The following is a 24,798-nucleotide window of genomic DNA, read 5'->3' on the forward strand; positions in this document are numbered from 1 at the left end:
TGCTCACAGTAATGACTGCTAGAGATACTGATTTAATCAACCAACCATGCAAGTGCAATGATTGTGAATCAGATCATTGTGAAGCAAACAAATGTTCCACAGTAAATTGCCAAGGGATACCAGCTACTCTGCTCTGTTTTTACTCAAATAGATTGTCTTTTAAGCAGCTGCCTCATAAAAAGCCTTTGCTACCTATGGATCTTTAATCAAAACGTCACTGAAGCCTGAGTTCTGGTATGCTTCATTTGAAACACATCCAATGCTCTTATTTACTAAATTGTCCGGTGTCGATTCCAGCCACCATTAACCCTAGTAAGCAAAGATGGATGAGAGAGTGACAAAAAGCTTGTGTCAGAGCCGAGATCAGTTGCGCGTGTGTGATGTCTTGATCTATTTGTACATCCCTCTTGGGGACCTTCGGGCAATTAAGTTCACCCATTTCAAACACAGCCCTTTCTGTACATTCTGATTTGATAGGAGAATGGGTAATTCCTGGTAATGACTACTACATCTGTTCAATTATATTGTGTTGTATTGATGCTTAATTAGAGAATGTGTTGAAACTGAGGAAGAGGACAAGTGAAAGAGGGGAGGGTTGGCTTCTGAGTAGATGTCAAACACTCTTCCTTAACAGCCTATCTTTCTAATGTGCACTGAATACACTGACAAGCATTGTGCCCTCCTGACCTTAGAGCATTTACCCTAGCCTGAGAAAGGAGAGCAAAGCCTCTTTGAGAAGGCATTGTTTTAAAGCTGAATTACATTTGGTGTCATTTTTGTTCAGCTTTGCTGTGAACTGACCCTTGCAGCCCTTTCACCCTGTGCACGCAGTTGGAAGCCATTTCTGTGCCTGAGCTTTTTGAATCAGACACGTGCAGTCTCTTCAACCAGGCTTTCAAAAGTGAAGCCCAAACATCAGGAGCATGTACTCTTATGTTTCTAAGGTTTGTATGAGTTGTTTGTGAGCTATCTGTAAGAGTTATTTTTCTTTTAAGGAACAAAGCTTAGACTTTCCTAACACTCCAGTAATGCCATTTGGGATTATCTTTCAATCTCTAGCTTCTGCAGATTTAAGAGAAGTACAATCTATCACTATTGGAGGATTACCACAAAAATATAAGATCTGCATGGTTGTGTGTGACTGAACTGGCTTATGAAGTCTGACATTGAAAAGGTTAATTCTGTAATATGAAGAACTGAAATATGGTTTTGGGTGCTGCTGGTTCTTTACATAATTGCATTTATGTTTTTTTGTTTTCTTTTGTTTTATTCTGTTTTGGTTTGGTTTGGGTTTTTTTTTCGTAGTTTACAGTATGCCAGCACTTCTGATATCCAACACCCAGGGGAAACTTAGTCATGATTTTAATATAGCTAAACTCCACCCACACCAGTTTGTGCAGATGATGCCCTAGTCCTGTGATCAACCCCCCTCTGGGCTTGATAATATAGAAAGAATTTATGCATTTGGATCTCATATTGCAATGAACAGTTATCAAAACAGTTTTCAAGACAGGAGACTTCAGTGTGTCTGGGAACAGATTGATAACCCCTTGAACAGAAGGAAAAGAATGCACTGATTTATTTTTTTCTCATACATTATTATGTTTTTTGTAATATCCATTAATATGCATTTGCAATCCAGGAACCACAACATGCCAGGTGTGCCTTTAGCAAAAACTCTGTGTAATTCAGAAAGACTTCATGAAATGAAAAGAATTTAAAGACTACATGGCTATTGCTAATTTTGATGTTAATTTCTGTGGAGACTTAATATTCTGTGCCACAGCCCTTTCCTTGTATGATAATATCTGCTTCCTCTCTTTTGTGATGATATTTTACTTTTTGTTTGTCTTTTTTAGAAAACGAAGTTCATTTAGATCTTTCCACAACAATATGTGTTTATTCCCGTAAATGCTGTTACTGTAAGTGCCACAGTAGTGGCATGTTAAGGGGGTGACAGCTTTGCACATTGGAAGTCAGGCTTTGAAAAGAAGAATATATTTGCAAATGAAACAGCTGATTAACTTGGATGTGCAGCCTTCTTTGGAGTACACTGTGCAACAAAGATTTCTTAGTTTGTATATAAATTTGAAAAAAAGCTTCATTAATTATAAGAAAGGTAGAATTACATTGGTGGAGTATACTTGGAGTCAGGGCTTTTTGTCTTAGACTACACTAATTTATCAGAAGGTGGCATTCTGCTATTTAATATAATGGATGTTTTATTTATGAATCCTTGTCCTTATTAAACAAGAGGAATCAGCATCACTGAAAGCTGCATTTTAAAAGAGGCCATACAATTTGCAGCTTGGTAGTGAACAGCTTGTAGCTGTGTAATACAAAACCTAGATTTTGTTGCCAATGTTTGTTGCTTTTTCATAACTTAAATTATTGTGGAATATTTTTTTCAAAATAATTTCATATTAAATGAATATAAAACCATAATGAGTATAATAACCATAATATAACCATAAATGAGTGTAAAACCATATTTTTAATAAACATTTCATACAGAGTCATTAGAAAGATTATCCCTATGCCATCAATTCTTGTCTTGCAGTGTAAATACACACCTGCTTAACCTTTATGCATCCCTGTTTTTATGTTTAACTTTTGCATTTAAGCAAGTGGCAAAACCAGAAAAGGCAGACATGCTGTGCAGGATCTCCACGCAGAGTTCCAGTTCAGCTGGGTGCTTAACTTCTATGACTGGCACTACCTGGGATGTACAAAGCCCCTGGCACAGGGCAGTTAAATGATCAACTCCTGTTCCCACCCTCTCCCAAAAATTCATCTGATTTTTAATATGGATCCTGATTTACACATCAGCTCCCCAAAAAGCAGTGGGATTCAGTTTTAAGAACTCATTTCTGTGCTGCTGAACTCAAGGGAAGTTTTATTGTTTACTTTTTCCAACATATGGTTGGAGACAAAATGAGATGGACATTTAGCCATTTCTGTGTACACTTATGCTAACATCTCTCTTACGTATATGCATTCAGTGCTGAATAACCTAAACAATAATGTGTATACAGATAGATAAGCTCAAAAAGCAAAGCTTGTATGTTTATTTTTTATCAAATTATTGCATATTTTATATTACTTCAGTATGTTTCTTTCAGTCTAAGGTCTGATCCTGTAGCTCTTTATCAATTTGAGGCAGGCTTTGAATTCATTGGGATGCATTCAATCACCTCACAGTACAGCAATATTATGCTGCTACATTGCATAAACATCATGTAGTCTCTATTTGCATGCAGTTATAACATACCATATATAGATAGTATGATTTCTTCATGTATATTGTGAAAGAAGGTGAATTTCTTACCACAAAAAATTGATCAAACTAATCACGTGTTTTAAGGAGAGAAATGTGTGTATGTTCTAGATATTTATTCACAAATGGTCTGGAAGGACAGCTTCTGCACTTGCAGTGCTGGGATAGTGACCCAATGAAGTGGATCAGTTGAAATTCTCATTGAGATGCAATTGGTGCACGTATGTGTGGGTGCAGGCATTTGTTCCTGGGTATGTTCATGATTTGTATGAACCCATTTCTTTTTTTTCTTTTAATCTCTTCTTTACTAGTATCCAATCTGCCATAGTTTAATTTAATGATATTCCTTTTTTTCCTGAGGCTAAATGTAATGCTTATTAGTTTTGGGGAAAAAAATGATTTTAATATAAATTGTGACTAAAGTATGACTGTGATATGTTAAATATGACTGATAAAATCACTTTTTTGCCTGCAAAATTGTACACTTAGCACTTTTGAAAGAGCCATTACTATGAGATTTATTTTTCAATCATAATTTTCAAGACACGCTTTTTTAATTCTCTAGTTACAGGCATTTTACCAGTATTTATGTATTACTTTGCACAGGGAGCAGGTTCTAATTCTGGTTCCACAGATGCAATACTGTAACATCTGTATTAGTCTATTAGTATATGTGAAATTCACTTTTGGTCTTCTTTTTGGATTATCTGTGTTTTAATGAGATTACTGAATTAGTCTTGGGCTGCACTGTTTACTCTTTAAATATTAGTTATCAGAGCTGAAGCAGAGGGATGAGAGGCATGTTAGGTGTTACTTTGTGAGGAATCCAGTGATGGTAAAGACATGTATATCTCTCACATGTGGCGGCTCCTTTGATAGAGGTGATAACTCCAGATGATCCATAGGGCTAGGTTATACATTAGACCAGTGGAATTTAAAACCAAATGATTACATTTCATCTAGTAGACTTCAGAAACAAATTACATATTCCTTATTTTCGATGTCTGTTTCTCAGCTGCAGAAATGCTATCTAGATTTTGTCCATCTGGTTGTTTTTTTAACACTAAGCAATAAATGGTAGTAGATGTACATCTGATCGTAAAAGCCTTTATTGAAAAACATTGAGGGCTACTGATAGTCTTTTGAGCCATAAATTTATGTCTTTCCTGTTAAATTGTTTTAGCACTGTAATTGTTGATAATTAAAACATAATCATTTTTAAGGACTTATTTTACAGTTTATAGTAATTTTGCAGCTGATTATATTGTCAGGCTTAACGTAAAAAATCATGTTTAAATTATTAAATGCTATTTTGTGCAACAGTAATTTCTGTTAGAGTATATTTTTCATGTTATTTGCTAGGAAGTGCTGGACTCCAAAAGAACACTTTTGGCAAAGTGAAGAGAAATATTTATGGAGCAGAAGCTATAATTATGAACATGTGTAGCTAAACACCTGTCAGACACTTGGTTTAGGCTGAGCCAGCTTATAAAATAATATGACCATGCCCCAGTCTGGCTTTTTAAAATGAACACTTCATTTAAGGAATTACTTTCTCATTCCCATTAAACATCTGGATGCTTTGGAGTCTCTACAACCTGCTTATTAAAGTGGGAAGGAGTTCTGCTTGACACTCACAGTGACACCCGTTTACATCCTTGAAGCAGCCACTGGAACTCAACATGAAGAAGAAAACTACTGCTTAGGACAAAGACAGTCACTGAGACATGAGTTCTGCCCTTCATGCTATGGGCATTGTCCTAAGAGTCGAGGATGGAAGTAAATCTCCTGAGCTACTGGATAACTAAGCTGGGCTGTAAATAGAATTTCATTGGGTTCCCCATTTATCTGTGATGCAGAGATGTATGAGAAGGAGAGTTTTTTTTTTTTTTTTAAAAAAAAAAGAAAAATATTAATAGCATTCCAAGTCTAAACATTAAAATATCTGCAAATAATGCCCAAGTCTTGAAGAGTTTGCGGACTATGTTGACCATTTCCTCATAATGTCAAGTATGATACAGGTATTATGCCTCACTCTCAAATGTTTCAATTTGAGGAATGTAAGATAATCGTTTTAAGCTAAGTTTTGAAATTTTGAAAACAAGAGAGAACAAGAAATTATCTCTGCCCTTGACTACTGGGGCTCTTTCGTATCTGGAAAGGTCTTGCAGACTGCATGTCTGGAAGCTTGTCACATTTGGGAAGATGAGATTGTCAGAGAGGGCAAAGGAACAAAGCACTACGTTTTCCTCTTGCCAATGAAGGAAGTATTTTCGTCTATGGAATAGATGATGCATTTTGTCATCCATTCGTACGCAAAAAATAAAGCATAGATTTCCTACCTTTCCCACTCAGCTTAATAGCTAGGTGTCATGACTTAATTAATCCTTGCTTTGTTTTTATTACAGAATTATTTTTCCAAACATTTATACAACATTTAGTGGCATATTTTCAGCATATAGTGTATGGTGAATATATATGCCATCATACTGGAATAAAGTGGAATCTTTTCACTTAAATTTGTAAATTCTTAACGTCCTTGGAAGTTGTTACATACTATATAATATTTATGTTATACTTCTATGATATCGTGCTATCATGGATTCTGTTAACAAATTTCCAGGTTGCAGAAAGAGGACTATTGAATGACTGTACACAAGTGGAGGGGTTTACAGCTGTAGAGTTGAGCATGTGTATTAATGATGGATTTAAATATCTTCTACTCTGTGGATCTAATTGGATTTGGAAAATTCACATTTTCTTATAATGACAACTTTGCCTTAATTTGCTTTTATATCTCATATAAATTATATAACCCTCTTTTATTTATTTCTGACTATTCAGTAGGGATTCTAGAGCTGCCACTTTATCAAGAGCTTAATCTGATAAGTGTGGGATTTCGATGATCTTTGCGTATCCAATTTCTACTTTCCCTCATTTAAAATCAATGAGATTTTAACACACTATGACAATTTGTTCAGTATTTCACAAAACCTGCCTTTATTACTCTTCACAAGGTCTGGTTATCTATAAATCTACGCTTCCACCCACATATCTGAAATCCTGTACTGCCAGCTTAATAGGTCCTCAAAATACATGGCAATATTAAAATTCAGTAGATTTGCAGTAGGAAGTATAAATGCAGCAACATGGACAACTTCTATATGGAAGGTTAGTAATTTCATCATGGTGTATGTTCCTTCTTCCACATCTTCTATCAATTGCAGTAACAGTTTCTGTTTGCCCTTTAGGGTTGTCTAAGAGTGCCAAAGAATTGTTGAGAATGTTGCTTCTATGATAATAAGTTCGTAGATTTCCCCCCCTCCTTCACTGCCCCTGAATCCTCTAAAAACCTGATTCTGAAAGTAAAGGATTTTCTGAGCAAGAAAATAAAGTGTGAGGTTGCTTGCAGAAATATAGCAGGGTTTGCTCTCTCACTGCTTCTAATCTCATTAATCTTCATTTCTCAGGCACTGTTAGTCCATTGCATTAGGAACAATGGTGTATGCAGTTTATAATAAAATATATAAAAATAAGAAATACTGACCCATTTTGTAAAAAGAAAATCTCCCTCTTGCTACTTAGATGTTTCATTATTGTAATTGCTGTTATTTTTGTATGCAAGATATATTTAGAAACTTGAGTAAACATAATCATAATTGATGGATGTGAACCTACAACAGAACATGTGACTTAAATTGGCAGAGTTAAGATCCATGTCTGCCTCTTTAGATGATAAGAGGGTATCCATGCAGAAGTCAGTTAATGTACCTTAAATTACTGTGAGTGGTCTATGGAGCTGTGGTATGCAATTACATTAATCTACTTTCCTTGAACTCAGCAGAAACTAATTGCATCAGTTTTAGGGGGAAAAGGATGTAACACAGCTGTTCTACGTGCAGCTCTCTCAGGTTTTTGTACTCTTATAGCTGAACAGTGCTCTGTTCTGCAAGCTTGGTACAAAGGTTTACCATAAAAATAGATTTTTAATGAAGTTGAATGTTTCTTAGCTTGGCATCTGTTATATTAAGTTCTACTTGGAGCATGAGTGGGAAGTACCTGTAAAAATCCTCTGACTAGAAAACACAGTTCTCCTAATTGAAAGAAAAAAAAAAAAGAAACAAAAAAAGAAAAAGATAAAGAAAGAAAAATAACAGAAAAAGAGAGGAAGAAAGGATTTCCGTGCCATCAAAATAGCTGTTATGCTAGGTTGGATAATACTGTAATGTGGATGGATGGCTCTGTAGTGTTCTAACTCTTTCCACATCAATCTCATCAGCCTGGGTGACAGCAGCAGGGTTGTACCTTCTAATTCCCCATTAAATGACCCACATCAGTCTGTCTTTAATCAGATAGTCCCTTCAGTCAATCAGATCAGTTGGAAGTTTCTGTGGAAAGGCGTGTGGGTGCTCCTTTGGTCCAATCATTGCCTGATATAAGGAAAACCCATATGTGGGAGAGTTGGGTTGAAATCAATTTTTCTGGAAAATGTAATCACTTTTCAGTGGAACATCCATTGCAACATTTGTGCCAAGCTAATAGCGATAGAAACAACCTAACCTTTTGTACAGGCTTTCTGTTGTTCCCCTTTGCAGAAAAATGACTGCTGCTTCTTTAAGTCATGGGACTTCATGTTTGCTGTGACAGCTTTCCAATTGTTAAATAAACTCTGACCAGGAGCAGCTGTCAGGCAGATATTGCACTGCAGGCTTCACTTCAAAGCAGTACCAGACAAGCGTTTCTGTGCCCAGAGGCTCTTTCATTTTTTTTAAGGGGCACATGTTTTAAGTAAATGCTGTGAGATAATATGATCCCTTATTAACAACAACAACAACAAAAGTTGCATTTTAAGTTATGTTTTGGGTTGTGATTTTTTGTAGTTCAGAAAAGCAGTCTAGGAGAAACATGAAATATCTACAGTGTGTGCTACAAAGAGACTTTTGTGTGGTGCCAAGATGGGAGAAGTGAGACACAGCAATACTGATGTTAGACCTTAAAGTAATACTAATGATTTTACTTAAATTCTTGTTGGAAGGTAGAATAAATATACAAAGCTTCCTCAGAATTTTAGAAGTCATTTTGTTATTTGTGTCTCTGACAGTGAGCTAGAAAAAAAAAACCCTTCTAAATTATTAAGTTTTGTTATGTTATATCCTGTTGTACTAGCTACTGTCCAAGCCAAGTGAGAAAAAGAAAATTTGTGCTAGAGAAAGTACATTAGGTAAAAATGTATACGTGACAAAAAAAAAAAAAAAAAAGTTTTTGAGGTAAATGTATAGTCAAGATTAGAAGAACCATTCTTAATTAGGTTTCAGTTACAGAAGGGGAGGGAATTTGACGTTAAATTAGAATGAAGGTGGACTTCTTCCTTTCCATCAAACCTAATACTATCTAACATAACTTGCATAAAAGCCGAGCATGTAGCCTAGCTATACTGGGGATCCTAGACCAAGAAATCAAGCTGTCTAGGGCTCCAGTAGAAGTAAAGGGGTGGCTCTGGAGATGCCTTTTTCCACTGTCTGTAGCACAAGAACCTCGTTCAAAAGAAAAACAAGTTAAAAAAAGGGAGAAATCAAACACCAGCCTAGGCAACCGTTGTATAAGCAGTGTGAGTCCTGGGCTAACTATGTGGAGGCTGAAAGTTTAGAGGAGACATAAGAAGTATTTACTTAAAATCAAGCATATTTTTGCCAGTTAAAGAGGAAAGCATTCTCTATTTCGTTTGTGAATAATAGAAATAATAAGTAATAACAAGCAGTTCATGTTTTTAAGAGTGACTTAATGCAGTACTTCAAGGTTAGCTGACTAATTAACATGTTTTCTCACCATTCCAGTTTCCTTTCAGGGACAAAGAAGAAAATACCCTTTAAAAACCATAGCAAAGGGAAATGAAAAAAGTCGATTTAAAAATCAATTCCCTCTGACTTTTTTCTATCCAACCTTCTTAGAAATAACACTGAGAATCTTTTTGGATCACTGTTCAATTATTTATTTTATGGTTTAGAAAATGCTTTTGGCTAGTGGGTTTCACTTTTTCACTTTCTGTATATCTCATTCTCTGAAACAGAAAAAAAAAAAGCAGTAGATACATGCAATTTTTTTCTTTTGTTCACACTTACGCTTATGAGTTCATATTGTTCTACAGATACATTAATTTATTTTATACCTGATCTGGAAAGAAAAGCATGGAAAGTTAAAATTTAGGAGTGCTAGCATAAAGATGGAATCAATCAGGTCCTAAATCCAAATATGCATCATTTCTATGTTGCCATGTTAGAGTTATAGGATGTGAATGAGCAAAGACATAAGGCAGTAAGAGTACTCTTGGTGATACAATCAAGGACAGAAATAAATACTGATCATGTCTCTGTTGACACGTTGCACCTATTAACCTTTGCTGAACGTCCAAAAAGGAAAAGCATCAACATTAACCTGATGGGGTATTCTTGTTATCTGGTTTGGAGAGAGGTAGCAAATAGACTAAGTGTTGAAGCATACATTCACAAAAGAATGGTAAAATAGTCTAAAATTTAGCATAAAAAGTAGGTAGGAGAAAGTTCTTACTCCACTTATGAGATGTTGCTTTGTCTGTTAGTTGTATGTAGGTAGCTTTTGTTCTAAGATTTCTCATTATAGTCACTGAAGCTCCACTAGCACATAATAACCCTGAGGTTGGGTTCATACATGAACATTTTCTTACCATGTTCCTAAGCCTTTATGTTTGCAAATGAAGAGGAGTGTCAATAAAAAATAAAATATAGGCATTTTACCTTGACATTCTTCCATCTGTGCTAGAAATTGGTCTTCACCATTTGCAGGACTGAGGGCTTTAGTTGAGTACTTGTCTGAAACACAATCACACTAAATTCAAGTTGGAAATTACAGGGCTTAAGCAACTAATCCAGTTTTGACTAAGGGAGCAGAAAGGCAAGTTGTTGGCTTTGTGATGGGTGTATTTGTAAATGTGGACTGCCACTCTAATACCTCCTGGGTCTATGGAACTAACCATTAAAAACAAAAAGATAATGTGTTTGTGTTTGCGAGTACTGGGTATATCAAACATTACGCTAATATGAAGGGTTATAATGGCAGTCTAAGGGATGAAGTAATGTTTAACAGCTTGAACAGGGAGATATAAATCGCTATATAGCTCTTCTGTTCTGTACACAGTCAGCAAAAAGTATTAAATCCTCGCACTATGAGCTGTGAATAAATGATATTATCATTAATGGCTATAACTAGCAAAAAACCTTTTGGAGTGTTTTCTGTTATAACACTGATAATGAATATGTCTGGTGCACTGAGAAGACTTTAAAGGACACACAGTCTTCTGAAAAGTTTCTAACCTATAGAAACTAGAACAATTTTCTGTGATGAACAAGACTAGAGAAATAACTTCAGTGGTAAAGTTTTTTAATCAATTGTGAATCCAGTGGGAAAATAATGGAAGTGCATTGGAGACAGAGTAAAATCACTGATATTTATCCAAGATTTTGAAGGGAAAAATAAAAGATAAAGCACAATAGAAAATAAAAGATAACGACACAGCAGATGAGAGTACCTAACAATCCAAGAGAGTAGCCGGAGATAGAAGATGAAATCAGCAGTGTCACAGGTGGAAGCCATGGTTAATGAGAAACCATGGTAACAATTTGCCAGTTGCTTAAGCATTTTTTTGTGAAGAATGCTGAGTCATAAATGTAAGGCTCTCTTCTGAATTGCATGAAAGCAGAATTCAGTTTCTGCTACAGACTTTTTGTGTAAGGCCTTGAAAATGCTTTGAACTAAAACTTCAGAAAGTTGCTGCTTACTTTGTCAGAGTAATCTGCTTGTGGTCTGTCAAAATACAATTCAAGAAAGACTGTACATTGATTATGTACCTCCCTGCCCAGGGAGGTTGTGGGTGCCCCGTCCTTGGACGTGTTTAAGGCCAGGTTGGACGGGGTCCTGGGCAACCTGATCTGAATGTGTATGTTTGGTGGCCCTGCTAGGCAGGGGGGTTGGAACTACATGATCCTTGGGGTCCCTTCCAACCCGGGTGATTCTGTAATTCTGTGATTAGGAAGCCACCTAATACTGACTGGGAGGAGGGATTTGTCATAAATTTGGCACTTTGTCAAACTCGTACCTTTCTGTTTGTGTAGTTCCTATTCTAGCAGACATTATTTCAGGCTGCTTCACATTAGAAGTCAGTCCCGACTCTTCTTTTCATAGAATCATATAATCTTTTGAATTGGAAGAGACCCTTAAAGGTAGTCTAGTCCAGCCTCCTGTAGTGAACAGGAACATCTACAGCTAGATCTCCAGGATACTCCAGGTCCAGCCTGGGTTTGCATGTCTCCAAGAACAGGGCATTTACCACCTCTCTGGGCTACCTGGTTCAGTGTTTCACTACACTTATTGAAAAATAACCTTTATCCTTCTATCCAATCAAATTGGACATTTGGATGACTGATGCCTTTCTTCTGTAGCATGAAGTATCCTTTAATAAAATTTTGAAGTCACAACACCCCAATAGTGTCTGTACCCTTTTAAGATAGGGACTGTTGTTTAATGCAAAATGTATCGATGATGGAAGGAAGCAGCTAAAGCAAGCCTCTTTCTTACTCTTACAAATTTTCCATATTGAAGCAAAAATGGAGTCTATCTTTTCCATCTCTTTCCTACTTTCATAAATAATCTTAGGTGTCATTCCTCATGTATCACAATAAGGCTAGAAAATGGCTAGGGTAAGTATTTCTTCCAGGTTTCAGAGCACAGAGCTACAGTAATGACAGGGATGATACGATGGATGAGTTGGTGACCAGTTTTTCTCACTAGGCAGCCTAGTCCACCTTCTTCTATCACTAGAATAAGCATATTTCTCACTGGAATAAACTAATGCCGTGGCTCCTTTCCTGCTACAAAACATGACAGGGCATATGAACATATGTATTGGATCCAAAGCTTCCACAAAGAGGCAGATTTACTGGGCTTAGGGAGTGAAGCAGGCATAGCAAGAGAAGCAGCCAGGAGCAGGTTCCCCTTGCCAGAACAACTCGTGCTACCTACGCTGGCTGCAGCCTATCCTGCTGCTGCTTCCATGAAGCATCCAAAGAGATGCTGCAGGCCAGAAGACTTGTTCTTGTTTGTAAGCCAGCTACTAGTTGCTGTTTCTCTTTGCTTGTGCTCTTTGTTAGGAGAGGGATCTCAAGACCATCCAGAAAGATCTTTTGAGTGAGCTGCAGGTTGTCCTTGGGAATACATTTTTTTATGCAATATCAACATATTCTGCATTTTTGCCTTTTTTGTGTTATATATAATTGCATACAAGTTCTTCACATGTTAGACTATTGAAAAGGTAAGGTATTGCTAAGAGGGGGAAAAAAGGAAAATAGAGATCATATCTGAAGCAGATTCACAGCTGTATCAGGTGGAATTTAGTGTCTCTGTCACCTGAAATTATCTGCTGGCTTTTTTTGTGTGTGTTTGTGATCTTCATATATATTTGCATTGAATTGATTGAATTTCTCTTATTTCTTTTTTTATTATTATTTCTGTAGGATAAAATCATGGGTAGATAAGATGCAAGAAGACCTCATAACATTGGCACGAACTGCAAGTGGAGTGGAACAGCTTGCTGCGGTGAGTTGGAAAATGTGCCTTACAATGCACACCATTCATTGCACTTTCTAGCCATTACAATAACTTTAATCCCAGCACAGCAAAAAGATTTTAAGTTAAACTCTGCAGTGTTTCTCTTCTACAGTGCTTATTGAGAGAGAAATGAATAACATACATCCACCAATTCACTCTTTTTGTGTTGCAGCACTTGCTCGCTGCTAATATTTAATCAGCTTTGCAGAAATAGGGCTTACCATTATTACAGCACTCCCACCTGAAGCAAGTGTTGTTATATGTTGGTCAGATATGGTATCCAGGAAGTAACCGTTCACAGTAATGGAACATTCTGTTCTGTATTAACACGGGAAATCATTTTTTTACATATATTCACTGCACTGAGGCAGCCTTTGGTTACAATAAACACAGATGAGAAAGAAATTTATATTCAGCCATTCTAATTTAATCTGAATTGTGTTTTAGGAATTAACATAATTATTGCATCATTGAAAATTTATATTTTTTTGTCATATTTCTTTCATAGAGTCTAAAAACACATTCTGAGATGGCAGAACAATGAATTCACAATTCACAATCTGTCAGGATTAGGCTGTGTAGATAACGGTGTGTGTATATCATCATCCAGTATGCATCCACAAGTTCATATATTCCCCCTTCTTTACCTTGTTCTTTCTGACAAAGGAAAGGCTGTGGCAATGTTTGTACACGAGGAGCATTAAAGAAGATTGCAAACATGATTTTAGTTCTGGCCTTTCCTAATACAAGAGTACTTGCTATTGTAGCAAAATCTAAGACAGATGCAGTTTATAATTTTTGAAACAAACAAAAAACAAAACCTTGACTGAAGACATTATCTTGAAATCCTATCACAAAGCATCAGATTGATACATACATGCGTTTCCAGCACAGGATCTCAACAACACAGAAATGTCTATCACTTGAGCTTTCTTGACAAACTGGTAAAGTTATTCTAGCATGGAATGCCAATGGGAGTTTTTGTAGGTGGATTTCACACATATCGGCTGACGAAGGAAAACAAGGCTTGTGTATCATGTCTCTTTCTTCAGTTTTGTGGTGAGGAGTTTCTGTTAAGATCTTTTTTGTTCATCATACCCCTCCATGCTTGCTGTGTCTTTTTCCCCATGTGGTGGTTTCACGTGAACTTCAGTGTACTGCTTTATCACTCCTCAAAAGGACAAGGGGAGAAAAATGATGAAAAGAAATGATTTTGTGCGTTGAGCTATGAACAGGGAGAACACTCACCAATTACCCAGTTACTATCACAAGCAAAACAGACTCAGCATAATGTAGTTTAATATAATTTATTACCTATTGCTAACAGACTAGACCAGTGAGAACTAAAAGCAAACTAAAAGCAGCCTCCTGCCCCTGTACTCTGCCGAAGTCCATCATTTTCTTCCTCCTCTCTCAAGCAGTGCAGGGGAATGTAGAATGAGGGCTGCAGTCAGTCCATAATACTTTGTCTCTGCCATCTTCCTCCATGGTCACCCTCTGCCCGAGCCTCAGCATGGAGTCTTTCCCATGGGATGCCATCCTTCCCGAAACGACCCCATGTGGAGCCACGGCTTTCCAAGCACTGCTCCAAAATAGGGCCATACCATGGAGCCCACACTTCAGGCACCACTCCAGCATTGTCCCCCAGCCTTCCTGCTGCACTGCAGACTTCTCCCCATGGGCTGCAGCTTCAGCCTGGGATTGCTCCTGTGGGTACTCTCTACGGGCTGTCCCTCCTTCAAGCTTCATTCACTGCTTCACTGTGTATTCCTCCATGCATGCATGTGGAGATCTGCTCCAAGTGGTGCCTATGGACTGCAGGGAACAGCCTGCTCCATCATAGCCTCTACTGGGTTGCAGGAAACTACTGTTTCCTGCCTGGAACACCTCCTTCCCTCCTGCACTGACCTTGGGCCCTTAAGTTTCATTTCCCTCTTTTCATACTCCTCTCTCCCAGCTGCTGTTGCATAATATTTTTCTTTACTTAAATGTGTTATCAATGAGGCAGAGCCAACATTGGTTGTGGCTCTGTGGAGGGTCCCTTTAGGAGCAGTTGGATCTGGCTCTGATCTGACATGGCACAAACTGCGGGACTGCGCTCACAGAGGCTACCCTTGCTGCCCTCAAACTACCATAATCTTGCCACACATACCTAATACACTCCACTATCCTGTCTTCAGCTTCATATACCTGACTCACCACTGGACTTTCCATTCCATTCCCATTATGCTGGTTGGGCTATCTTCCCTCTTTTCCCAGTACGTTTGTGTCTCAGTTTCCTCTTTTTCTGCATAGCCTGTCTGCCTTTCTCATTTACATTGCCTTTTAATCCCAATTTTAGAATCTCTGTCCTCAGGTTTTTCCAGTTCACAATCTCATTCTGGACTCTTTTTTGCCTTACATTTCCAAAACGTTCTGTCCAAGTATGTTTGGCCAGCCTGCCCATTACTATTACTGCACCTCTTTATTTTTTTCAGCTTTCCCTTCATCACCACTTCTCAGATTCAGACATGTTGTTTTCTCCTCTGCTCTAGTACTACTTTTCCTCTCTTTTCCAGTCTCTTCTCTCCTTATTCTTTGCCTGCCATTTTCTAGTCTGTTGCCATCTATCTCTGCATCCCAATCTTTCATCCTTTGTTCCTCATTCAGTTTTCTTCTTTTCATTCTCACACTGGTTGAAGCACAGGAGTGATTTAGAGATCTCTAGAGAGACCACATTAAGTGTGATTCTAGCTGCAGAGGAAGTATGACATTCTCTAGGGAATGATGCTGTCTGGGTTGCAATACATCTGCATGTAGGATCTTTTGAATTTAAGTGATAAACCTCTGCAGTGCACTGCAGATGTTTTTCAGACTAAAATTCAATAAACAGTAAGGAGTAAAAAGTGTATCTTTGAAAGACACATATTAAATGTTTAACCTACAGTGAAGGGGCAATAAGATATTTCAAATATAAATGGTTTACAGAAGATTTCTAATTTGAGCCAAATAATGAGTTAATGATCTGACCATTTTGCCTGGCATTTCTGTGCAAACAAAGGACAGTAAAATAGATTATGAAAAGCCAAGAGATTGACACTCTCACTCTTTCCACCGCCTTCTGCCCCCCCTCAAGCACAGTGTTATTTACTTAAAATTCTTCAGATGTGTGAGCTGCTAAATCAATCCTCTCATAAAAATTGCTGGGCAAAAATATGTAACATCACTAGCTATAATTACACTACACCATAGTGACATTCAACATTATCTTGAATACTGTAGGTAAGTTGCTTTTTGAAAGACAGAATTTTCTTGTTGCATAGTTCAAGAAAATCATAAGTTATCTCAGAGGGTACTGATATAGTGGTCAATATTTGTGTGTAATCCTAGGATTAAAAGCACAAAAGGGGGATGTTTCAGTGTAAAATGTCCTTCTGTGGCAAAGCCATTTATTTGACCTAAATTGAGTGATGTCTTTCACTAGCCAAAAGGTTGTTTTTAATTAGCTTTCTTCTCTACAAGGGAGAATGCAGTCTCTCCCTCTTTTTTGCAGGCAATTCCCACTTTCACATTTTTGAATGACATCATCATCATCTATCTGCTCACTGCCTATGAATGTTTAGGTAGTTCTCCTGTGAAATGAACCACAGTCTTACCAAAATGGAGATTACAAGACATTAAAAACAGTGTGTTTTCATGCCTGTCACTTCTATTCACAGAAGTTGCCTTCAGTTGCTCAAGCTTAAAATATGCTTAACCGTTAAGCTGAATTTTCAGCTTTGATTCTGGCTCATTATTTTTACTAACTCCAGAATTCTTTGGACCAAGCCTATAGTCTTCATGTTTTTGGAAAATTTCAAAAAATGTTTGCTTATTTGCTTGTTTACCCTCCTCCCGCAAAAGCAGGATGTCTGATACAAAGGCAAGGAAAGTAATCTTCAGTTACAAAAAAGTAGACACAACTTTCCGTGAACAGCTGTACCAGTGTGTGTAGGGGTAGAAAGTTATTCTTTGTTCAGGTATGTAGGAAGGAGTAATATCTTTCCTTACTCTAGGGAAAATTAGTTTTGATTTGGCCAAGCAATTAAGTCATACGAAGGATATTTAACAGATTTGTATCATAACGGTTTTATAGCTTACTGCCTGGACTGAGTTAAAGAAGTCCCACTGATGTAGGTGAAGTTTGTGTTTGCTTCACACAATAGGATCTTCTACGAAGATAGACAGCTTTCAAAATAGTACGCTCACCACATTCTCAGCTCGTGTGAACTATTTCTTCGCTTAGTCAGGTCCTTTTCAGTTAACTCCATGCTATTTTATGGTGTTTCCATAACTTATTGAAGATGTCTCAGGATTAACTGGTGCTACACATGCTTGTATTTGGGAATTTATTTACTGAATTGCTTCAGTTGTGACTACTTCTGAAACTGTTCATTCTAATGAAAATTTCACACACTCTCTCATTTGAAATGAGACAGCAATACCTATAGTAAGCAAATTGCCAAAAAACTTAGATTCCAGTGAAAAAGAAGTCCTGCATTGAGATTGCACTTATCCATAGTCTTAAACAAACCAGTGAGTATAGTTAGAGTAGAAGGAACAGACAAAATGGTTATGTGTAGGAGATGGAGAAGGTGAGAGTTGAGATATAAGCCTTAATTTAGTGATGCTCCTTTACTCACTAAATCATTTTAGCCATGCAAAGAATCCTGATCCAACCAAGAACTGCGCTCAGATTTTCATTTAACTCTGAAGCGTTAACAGCAGATGATTCCACCTCTGAATTTGTTGTGGTAGATTGTAAGTCTGATGGTATGAACACAAATACTAGTGACTTCAGTACGTGAGCTTTTGATCAGGAAGATTGTTGATGTTTAAAATGTAGTTCTTGCTTGTGCTGATCAACTTTTATTTATACGATATGGAAATACTCTCCATAGAGTCTTCAAAAAATGTTCTTACATACACTTTTGAATACTGTTTTTTTTGTTTGTTTGCTTGTTTGTTTGTTTTGTTTTGACATTAATGAGGAATTAGAGTAAGTTCTGGGAGAACTCTGGCTCAGATTTAATACCTATGTAATATCCTAACCAAAATAATGCAAAGATGGGCTCTACAAGGAAGGAAGTCAGGATTCAAGATGCGAAAACAATCAGCTTGTTAATAACTGGCAGAACTCCACTGACTTCAGTGAATTACACTGATTCACATTTGTTAACAAGTATGCCTAACATTTAATTTACAATTCAATCTGGTATTTTGGAAATATACAAAAAAAAAAAAAGTATTTTGGAAAACAAAACAAAACAAACATTTTTACATAATGCACACAAGCAAGTAATAGAGGGCATGGCTTGATCTCAATGCTGGTGTAGTTGCCCAGTAGTTGGGCACTTTCTATGGTTTAGGAGATTTTTTTTTCCTTGGAGAAGCAAAGAGAAAGTTCCTAAGAAAGTTTTGTATATATAACAACCTGATATTTAAAACAAAAGGATGGAATATGCTGGAAAACCTTTGTTAAGAAGGAACAAGATGTGCTTCTTTAGATGTCTTTAAACAAAGACAGAACTTAGTATAGGCCCCTTAATGGTATAAATACTGTGGTTTTAAATAAAAAACAGCCATGTAATTCTCATTTCAACTTTAAAGAGTTTGTGTAACTTTGTCCTACTCCTGAACTCTCTGTGCTGTCAGGCATTATGAAACTGTTCTGGTGTGAATGATAGGGAGTCTCTATAGAGCAAATAGACTTTTGGAGGAAAAAAAAAGTAAAAGAAGGTGTAGAGAACAGTTTAAAATAATTCTAAAATCCATGTGGTAAGATAAATGTGAAGCGTGTATTCGATTGCACTAGCTTCATTTACCTACAGGAAGTGAAAAGAAAAACTGCACACAAAGATCAAAATCGTATTATTTACCTATGAACAGTTAAAACTCAACAGGCTGAAAAAGTAAGTAAAGAGCCTACTGAATTACAGAATTAAGAAAGTAGTCACATTTTGATGGAAGTATGCTCAAATTCCATTTTCACATAGACATTTCACAGCAAAGGCCCATGACTAAGCTAATTGACAGCTATTTTAATCTAATAAACTACAACAAGTATGCTTCTGATTTCCAGCTCCAAAATACCTCTAGGGACAGGACAGAAGAGGGAGGGATCCTTCACGGTACACAGAGAGGAAGACCTCAGAGTAGAGAACATGCCTTACAGCAGTGTACAAGCTTGTCTGTTCCAAACTGATTGGAGAGAATCCTATTTTACATAAACACTGTATTAAAAATGTGGGTCTGCTAAAAGCTTTGATGTGACAAGCACAGGAGTTTCACTATGGCAAAGAAATGCCATCTTTACAGTGTAACCTTTTCATGCAATGGCATAATTGAACAAAAATGCAGTTAGAGATGCTGTTCCAAGGAAATCGAGAGTCTGAATCTGTTTCTTTTTTGGTACATTGCTGCAAAAACAATCCATGCATGATGTTCATAAGGCATGCTATTATTACAGTCTCAGGAGCTGTAGAGTGAACCCATATAGGCTGACTTGGCCTTTAAATGATATTCATACGGAGATAGAAATGCTATTCCATCCTCCAAACTAAAACAGAGCTACATACGGGTTTATTTGTTATGTGGAATGAATTCCATTCACACAGTTCTGCGACTGTCAGATTTGTTTATTTATTTATTCACTTAATCTCTTGAATGGTGCTTCAGAATAATTAGCTCTTTCGTGTTGAACACCCAGCCACAGTTCTGCATGAGCACATTTCATCCACTGCTCAGTGTGAGGTCTGTGAGCCTAATGCACAGATGGTGGAAGTCTGCTGAAGAACTCAGAGTGGCAACATATTCCCAGTCCACGCTTTCAGGTTTTTAGGTCCTTGGACCAGCCCACAGAGAGGAGTGACTTGTAAGAGAGGCTGGTGTCTCATCTGTGCTGACCCTGGAGCATGGCTATTCAGGAAAGCTTTCTTCTGCCAGAAGAATTTATAACCTAGTGGTAATTTTTCTGTTGGACTCATTACAGATTTCAGCTAAGATATTGTCCTACAAGCTCCACAGACAGAGGCATGCTACTAACTAAAAAGTTGTATCAAAAAATGTTCAGTAAATCTGTCATGCACCACCAACATTTTATCTAGAGAAGCTGTCATAAATAGCTTTCCTTGTTCTCTTCATTAGCTAAATAGAGATTTCTGTGAGTAGAGGCTTTAACAGCTTTCTTGAACTTACTATGAAATTTGTATTTGCAAGCATCTTCCTATCATCACAGGTTGTTTGAAATTCCTGGTTTGAAAGGTGGTTTAACAGACAATTTGGCAGTAAATATTTTCATTCCTAGTGTTTTTCTCCATGATCAGCATGAAAATTTTTTATGTTGATCTTTATAAAAACTCATAAAGTTATTGGGATGAATTAGCAAACACTTCATATAAATTTGGAATTATTTATACACAAAAAAGCTAATATAGAGAATTTAAATGTCCATTTCTTTTTAATAGCTTCACTTTTTTTTTTTTTTTTTTTTTTTTTCTTTTTTTTTCCTTGCTGATTGTGTTTATCAGGTTGGATTCAGCTTCAATATGCTTTAGCCAAAGGAAAAGCATTTTCTACCTTATGCTGTTCTCTGGTGAACTACCAGATGGACCCAGGGGATATATGGCCCCATTCCAGAATATACTATGTTGATATTTCATTAAGGATGAAGTAATTCAGAGTTTTACGATTAAGAAAAGTAGAAAGGAAAAATGTAAGAACTTGATGTTTTTGATAGTAGTTCTGATTTCAATAATAACATGTCACTAATGTTCACTCTGTTACTTAATTTTTCTAAGGAGGAAAAGGAGAAAAATCTGAAAAGAAGGAAGCGATTTTTTTTATGCCCTCAGTGATGTGCAATGTAATGGATGTTTTATCAGAAAGTTGGAGTGTCTAAGTGATCTTAATATAAGGCTGGTGCTCTGAAACAGTTGCACTTTAAGCATAAATTGGCCACTGTACATCACTTACATTTGCATCTTTGCCTCGTCCCTAAGACAAGAGCAAGAGTTTGTTGTTTGGGATATGGTGGGAGGAAAAGAGGCTAGGATTACTTTTAGAATAGAATCTGATAACAACTTCTTCACAACAATTTCAAGTTACAGTGAAGACTAGGCATTCCATGTAATCATTAAGAAGTTGAAGTTCATTTACCATAATTTGAATAATGTACAAGATGGATTAGGTTGGTTACAGATTACCGAGAACAGAAACTGAATTTTTATGATACAGTATTTTTAAAAGTATATCATTTTTTAAATATACCACTGCTATGTTCCATAACCAAATACCAAAGCTGTAGGCCTCAAAAATAGAGTCCTCCAAACTAAGTTCTGTTTAGCTTACACATTGCTAACCAACGTCAAGATGTCAGTAAAATTAAATCACTTTTAAAAATGCAGACTATGAAATTTGAAGACACATCTGCAAGTTCTCTTTGTAATCCAAATGGAAATTAAAAGGTTGTCAAAACACAGGGAGCCTCATTTATTATTTGCAGATGCTTCTTTCCCTCTGCTCCCTTAGCAATAAACTGGCATTTTGAAGAGTTTTTAGTTCCAGCAAGCAAAATCAGCTGTAAGTTGTTAACAATAGGTGGCTGCATTAACAAAGCTTGCTCAGACTCAAGGGAACAAATAGCCTAGTATTACCACAGTTTTAATTACTATTTGATGATCTGGATAATCTCTGATCAAAACATCGTTCTTGGTTCATTTACAAATTTCCATCGGATTTAACACTAATAAAAACTGTCCTATTCTTGTACCACTTGGTGATCGTATTCAGATGATGTTGAAGCAAAGAGATTTTCCTTAAAGCAAAACAAAAGGAAGCAAACAAAAAAGAGCAACCTTGTAGATAATCAGTTTTCAAGTTGTATGGTTAGGAAATACCAAAACAGACTCTGTTAATACTCTGTGAATGAAAATAACTCTTGGAAGAGAGTGAATAAGTGCTAAGTAGCATTAACAGCAGCTGAGGTAAGACAGAATTTCCTATGTTTGAAAAATCAGATAAAGGACTACCTCACAATATGCCAGGAATGCAGAAGAAAGGTGAAACAATTTCTTCCTGTTACATGAAATAATGACTTGGTTTATGTTTTGCTCAATACACATGTTGGGATGTAAAGGTTCTCCTCCAGTCTCAGCTAAATGTTTGAGCTAAGAAATAAAAAAAATGCTGTGAAATCAAGTGATGTAGTCTTGTAACTTAGCACTGTATTGATATTACTAAGAAACAAAATCTTATATCTTTTTTTTTTTAAACTAAGGGAGGACTTTCCAGCACAGGAAGGACGTGTAGCTTTTGGAGCAGGTCCAGAGGAGGGCCACTAAGATGATCAGAGTGTTGGAGCACCTCTCCTACGAGGAAGAGTTGAGGGAACTGGGACTGTTTAGCTTGGAGAAGAGAAGGCTCTGGGTATACCTCATTGTGGCCTTCCAATACTTGAAGGGAGCGTATAAACAGGAAGGTGAATAGCTGTTTACAGGGGTGTATAGTGATAGGACAAGGGGGAATGGTCTTAAACTGAGACAGGGGAGTTTTAGGTTAGATATTAGGAGGAAGTTTTTCACACAGAGGGTGGTAACACACTGGAACAGGTTGCCCAAGGGTGTTGTGGATGCCCCATCCCTGGAGGCATTCAAGACCAGGCTGGATATGGCTCTGGGCTGCCTGATCTGGTGGTTGGTGACCCTGCACATAGCAGGGGTATTGAAACTAGATGATCACTGTGGTCCTTTTCAACCCAGACCATTCTATGATTCTATGATTCTTTGACTTGTAAGTCCATCTTTGGCATTGGTACAACAGCAGAAGTACAAAGCTGAGTTCACGTTTGCAGCAAAAATGCTAAATCACAGCTTGAGCCAGTGATTGAGCACCTAGAGGGAAGGCAGCGCCAACCCAAGGAAGCTCAGGTGCATGCACTACACCTGAGTGACCAGGAGGGGTGCAGCCAGGATTTACCCCTTCCCACACCTCATTTCAGAATTAGCAGCGGGTGAGGGTATTTTGCTGAATCCTTCTTAGCTGAGATTTTCCAAAGGTAAGCAGTTTTTCTCTTTTGTTTCTCTGTCGATGACTGTTGCATTGGGGCTTATCCATTCACTTCCTGTAGCCTGGGACTTTGCTACCCCGCTATCACTGCTGTGCTTTCCATCCCATTATGGTGTTACAACATTTTATGAAGACTTAAATACAAAATAGTAATTATGAAAATTACTTCTTAATTTTAAAATCCTCTAGTCTACGTTCTTAATTTTCAACTATTGAAAGCATTTATGATTCCATCCAGTTAAGGATGCCTGATTATCTGCTTTCCTTTGAGTAGGCACCTGAGTGAGCCAATTGACACTGGCAATACTTATACTGTATCAGATGCTAACCGAGGCATAAGTGTTTCCAAAATCTTGCCTAATTTAGCTCAACCTGAATGTATTACTGAAGAATGAACTCCATGTGGTAATTTCTTTCCTAATGTGTACACCATTGCTATGATACGGTGTGGTTTTCAAAGTGTCAGCTGCCTTGTCACTTGTCATCTCAGATCTTTACAGCAGTCAGTGATCAGGCAAGTGATTCTGCAAAAGAAGAAGATACAGTAAACTACCAGGGTGTTTTTTTCCTTTGTGTTGTTGCCATGAATTTCAAGCATGAAGGTATCTGTGGGTTGCTAGGAAGCAGCTGTAATCCTATTTATATATTATATATAGCAGAGAGTAAGACACATCTAAAGTATGCAGTCTGATTTATTTGTGCATACAGAACTTGAGAAGGAACATTTTTCAGTGTGTTCCACAGTGGATCACTTCTGATTCAAAGAAAAGAAACATCTTGTCAGAAAAGAATTGTCTGGCTTGTGTTAGAAATACAACGTGTAACTTTGGAAATAGGATGTGGCAGGGAGAAGACAGTTGTTCCCTTTGAGCAGATTATAGAGGTGCTTATGACTGCTCAAAAATTGAGCTCAAAGAAAATATCCTCACTAGTAGAAAGTTAGCAAGAACAATCACTCAGATGGTTTGGAGTATTATTTCTGTTCTCTGACTCTCTCTGCTTCCCTGATTTCTTCATATGTTTAGAGGTCAAATGGTCTCCTTTACTGCTTTTCTCACTTAAATGAGATTGTGACATGTAACTTAATATGGCTCTCATGAAGCCAAAATCGAATAAGTTGTTGAATATTTTTTTTTTCTGAAAAAAAAAGAAAAAACCAGTAGAATTTGTTTAAATTTTTGTTTTGGAAAATTTTAACGTTACTCTAAATTTCAGTAAGAAATGTACTTTTTTACTTTCAAGCGAGATAATTGATAATTCCTTTTTCCCCAGGAATACTTTTGGAGTCAGTCTATGCAATTTTGTTTCTGATGAGGAGAGTGATGAATGAGCTCAGCAACAGGCCAATTTAGAGTGGATTTATGAATTAGCAAAACTCTTTAAGTTATCGCATTAGCTAAACTTTTATTTAATATTGCAATGTGATTCATTAAGCAAGGATGTTGCTTCAATCAAGAAGACTGAGTCACGTCTATTGTCTAGATGTCTAGCAGACAGAAATACTATGAGAATGAATAAACCTCCCCCCCCGAAGTGCCTGCTTCTTCTTGGGATGCTTGTTTGGTCTTAGGCTAAGAATCGGAGCGCTGCATAAATCTTAGACTGTTAGCAAAGAGCAGATGTTGTTCACCAATTCTTACTGATTTTACCAAAGAATTACCGAATGCACAGAACCAACTTTGGTGTGAGTGATACCCAAAGCAGAGTGCCTTCCTGGCTTGAAGTACAGAAGTTAGCTCAAACCTGTTCACTGAACTTTACCTCTGCAGTGTCCTCCAAACACACGGGAGTTTCTGCATCTA

The 24,798-nt window shown here is 37.2% G+C and overlaps 1 protein-coding gene across 7 annotated transcripts in view; it reads left to right on the top strand.

Moving 5' to 3' along the window:
- CACNA2D1 (calcium voltage-gated channel auxiliary subunit alpha2delta 1) overlaps positions 1-24,798 on the top strand; it is a 356,904-nt gene that overhangs the window by 43,726 nt on the left and 288,380 nt on the right. For all 7 annotated transcript variants that reach the window (XR_007374551.1, XM_048933427.1, XM_048933422.1 and 4 more), the window contains exon 2: positions 12,820-12,901. Coding sequence is in view for 6 of the 7 variants with exons in the window: in XM_048933427.1 (XP_048789384.1) it covers positions 12,820-12,901 (82 nt within the window). In the remaining variant the exon portion in view is untranslated. The remainder of the gene's footprint in view (positions 1-12,819; positions 12,902-24,798) is intronic.

This window comes from Lagopus muta, chromosome 1, assembly GCF_023343835.1.
Source record: "Lagopus muta isolate bLagMut1 chromosome 1, bLagMut1 primary, whole genome shotgun sequence".
Classification (NCBI taxonomy): Eukaryota; Metazoa; Chordata; class Aves; order Galliformes; family Phasianidae; genus Lagopus; species Lagopus muta.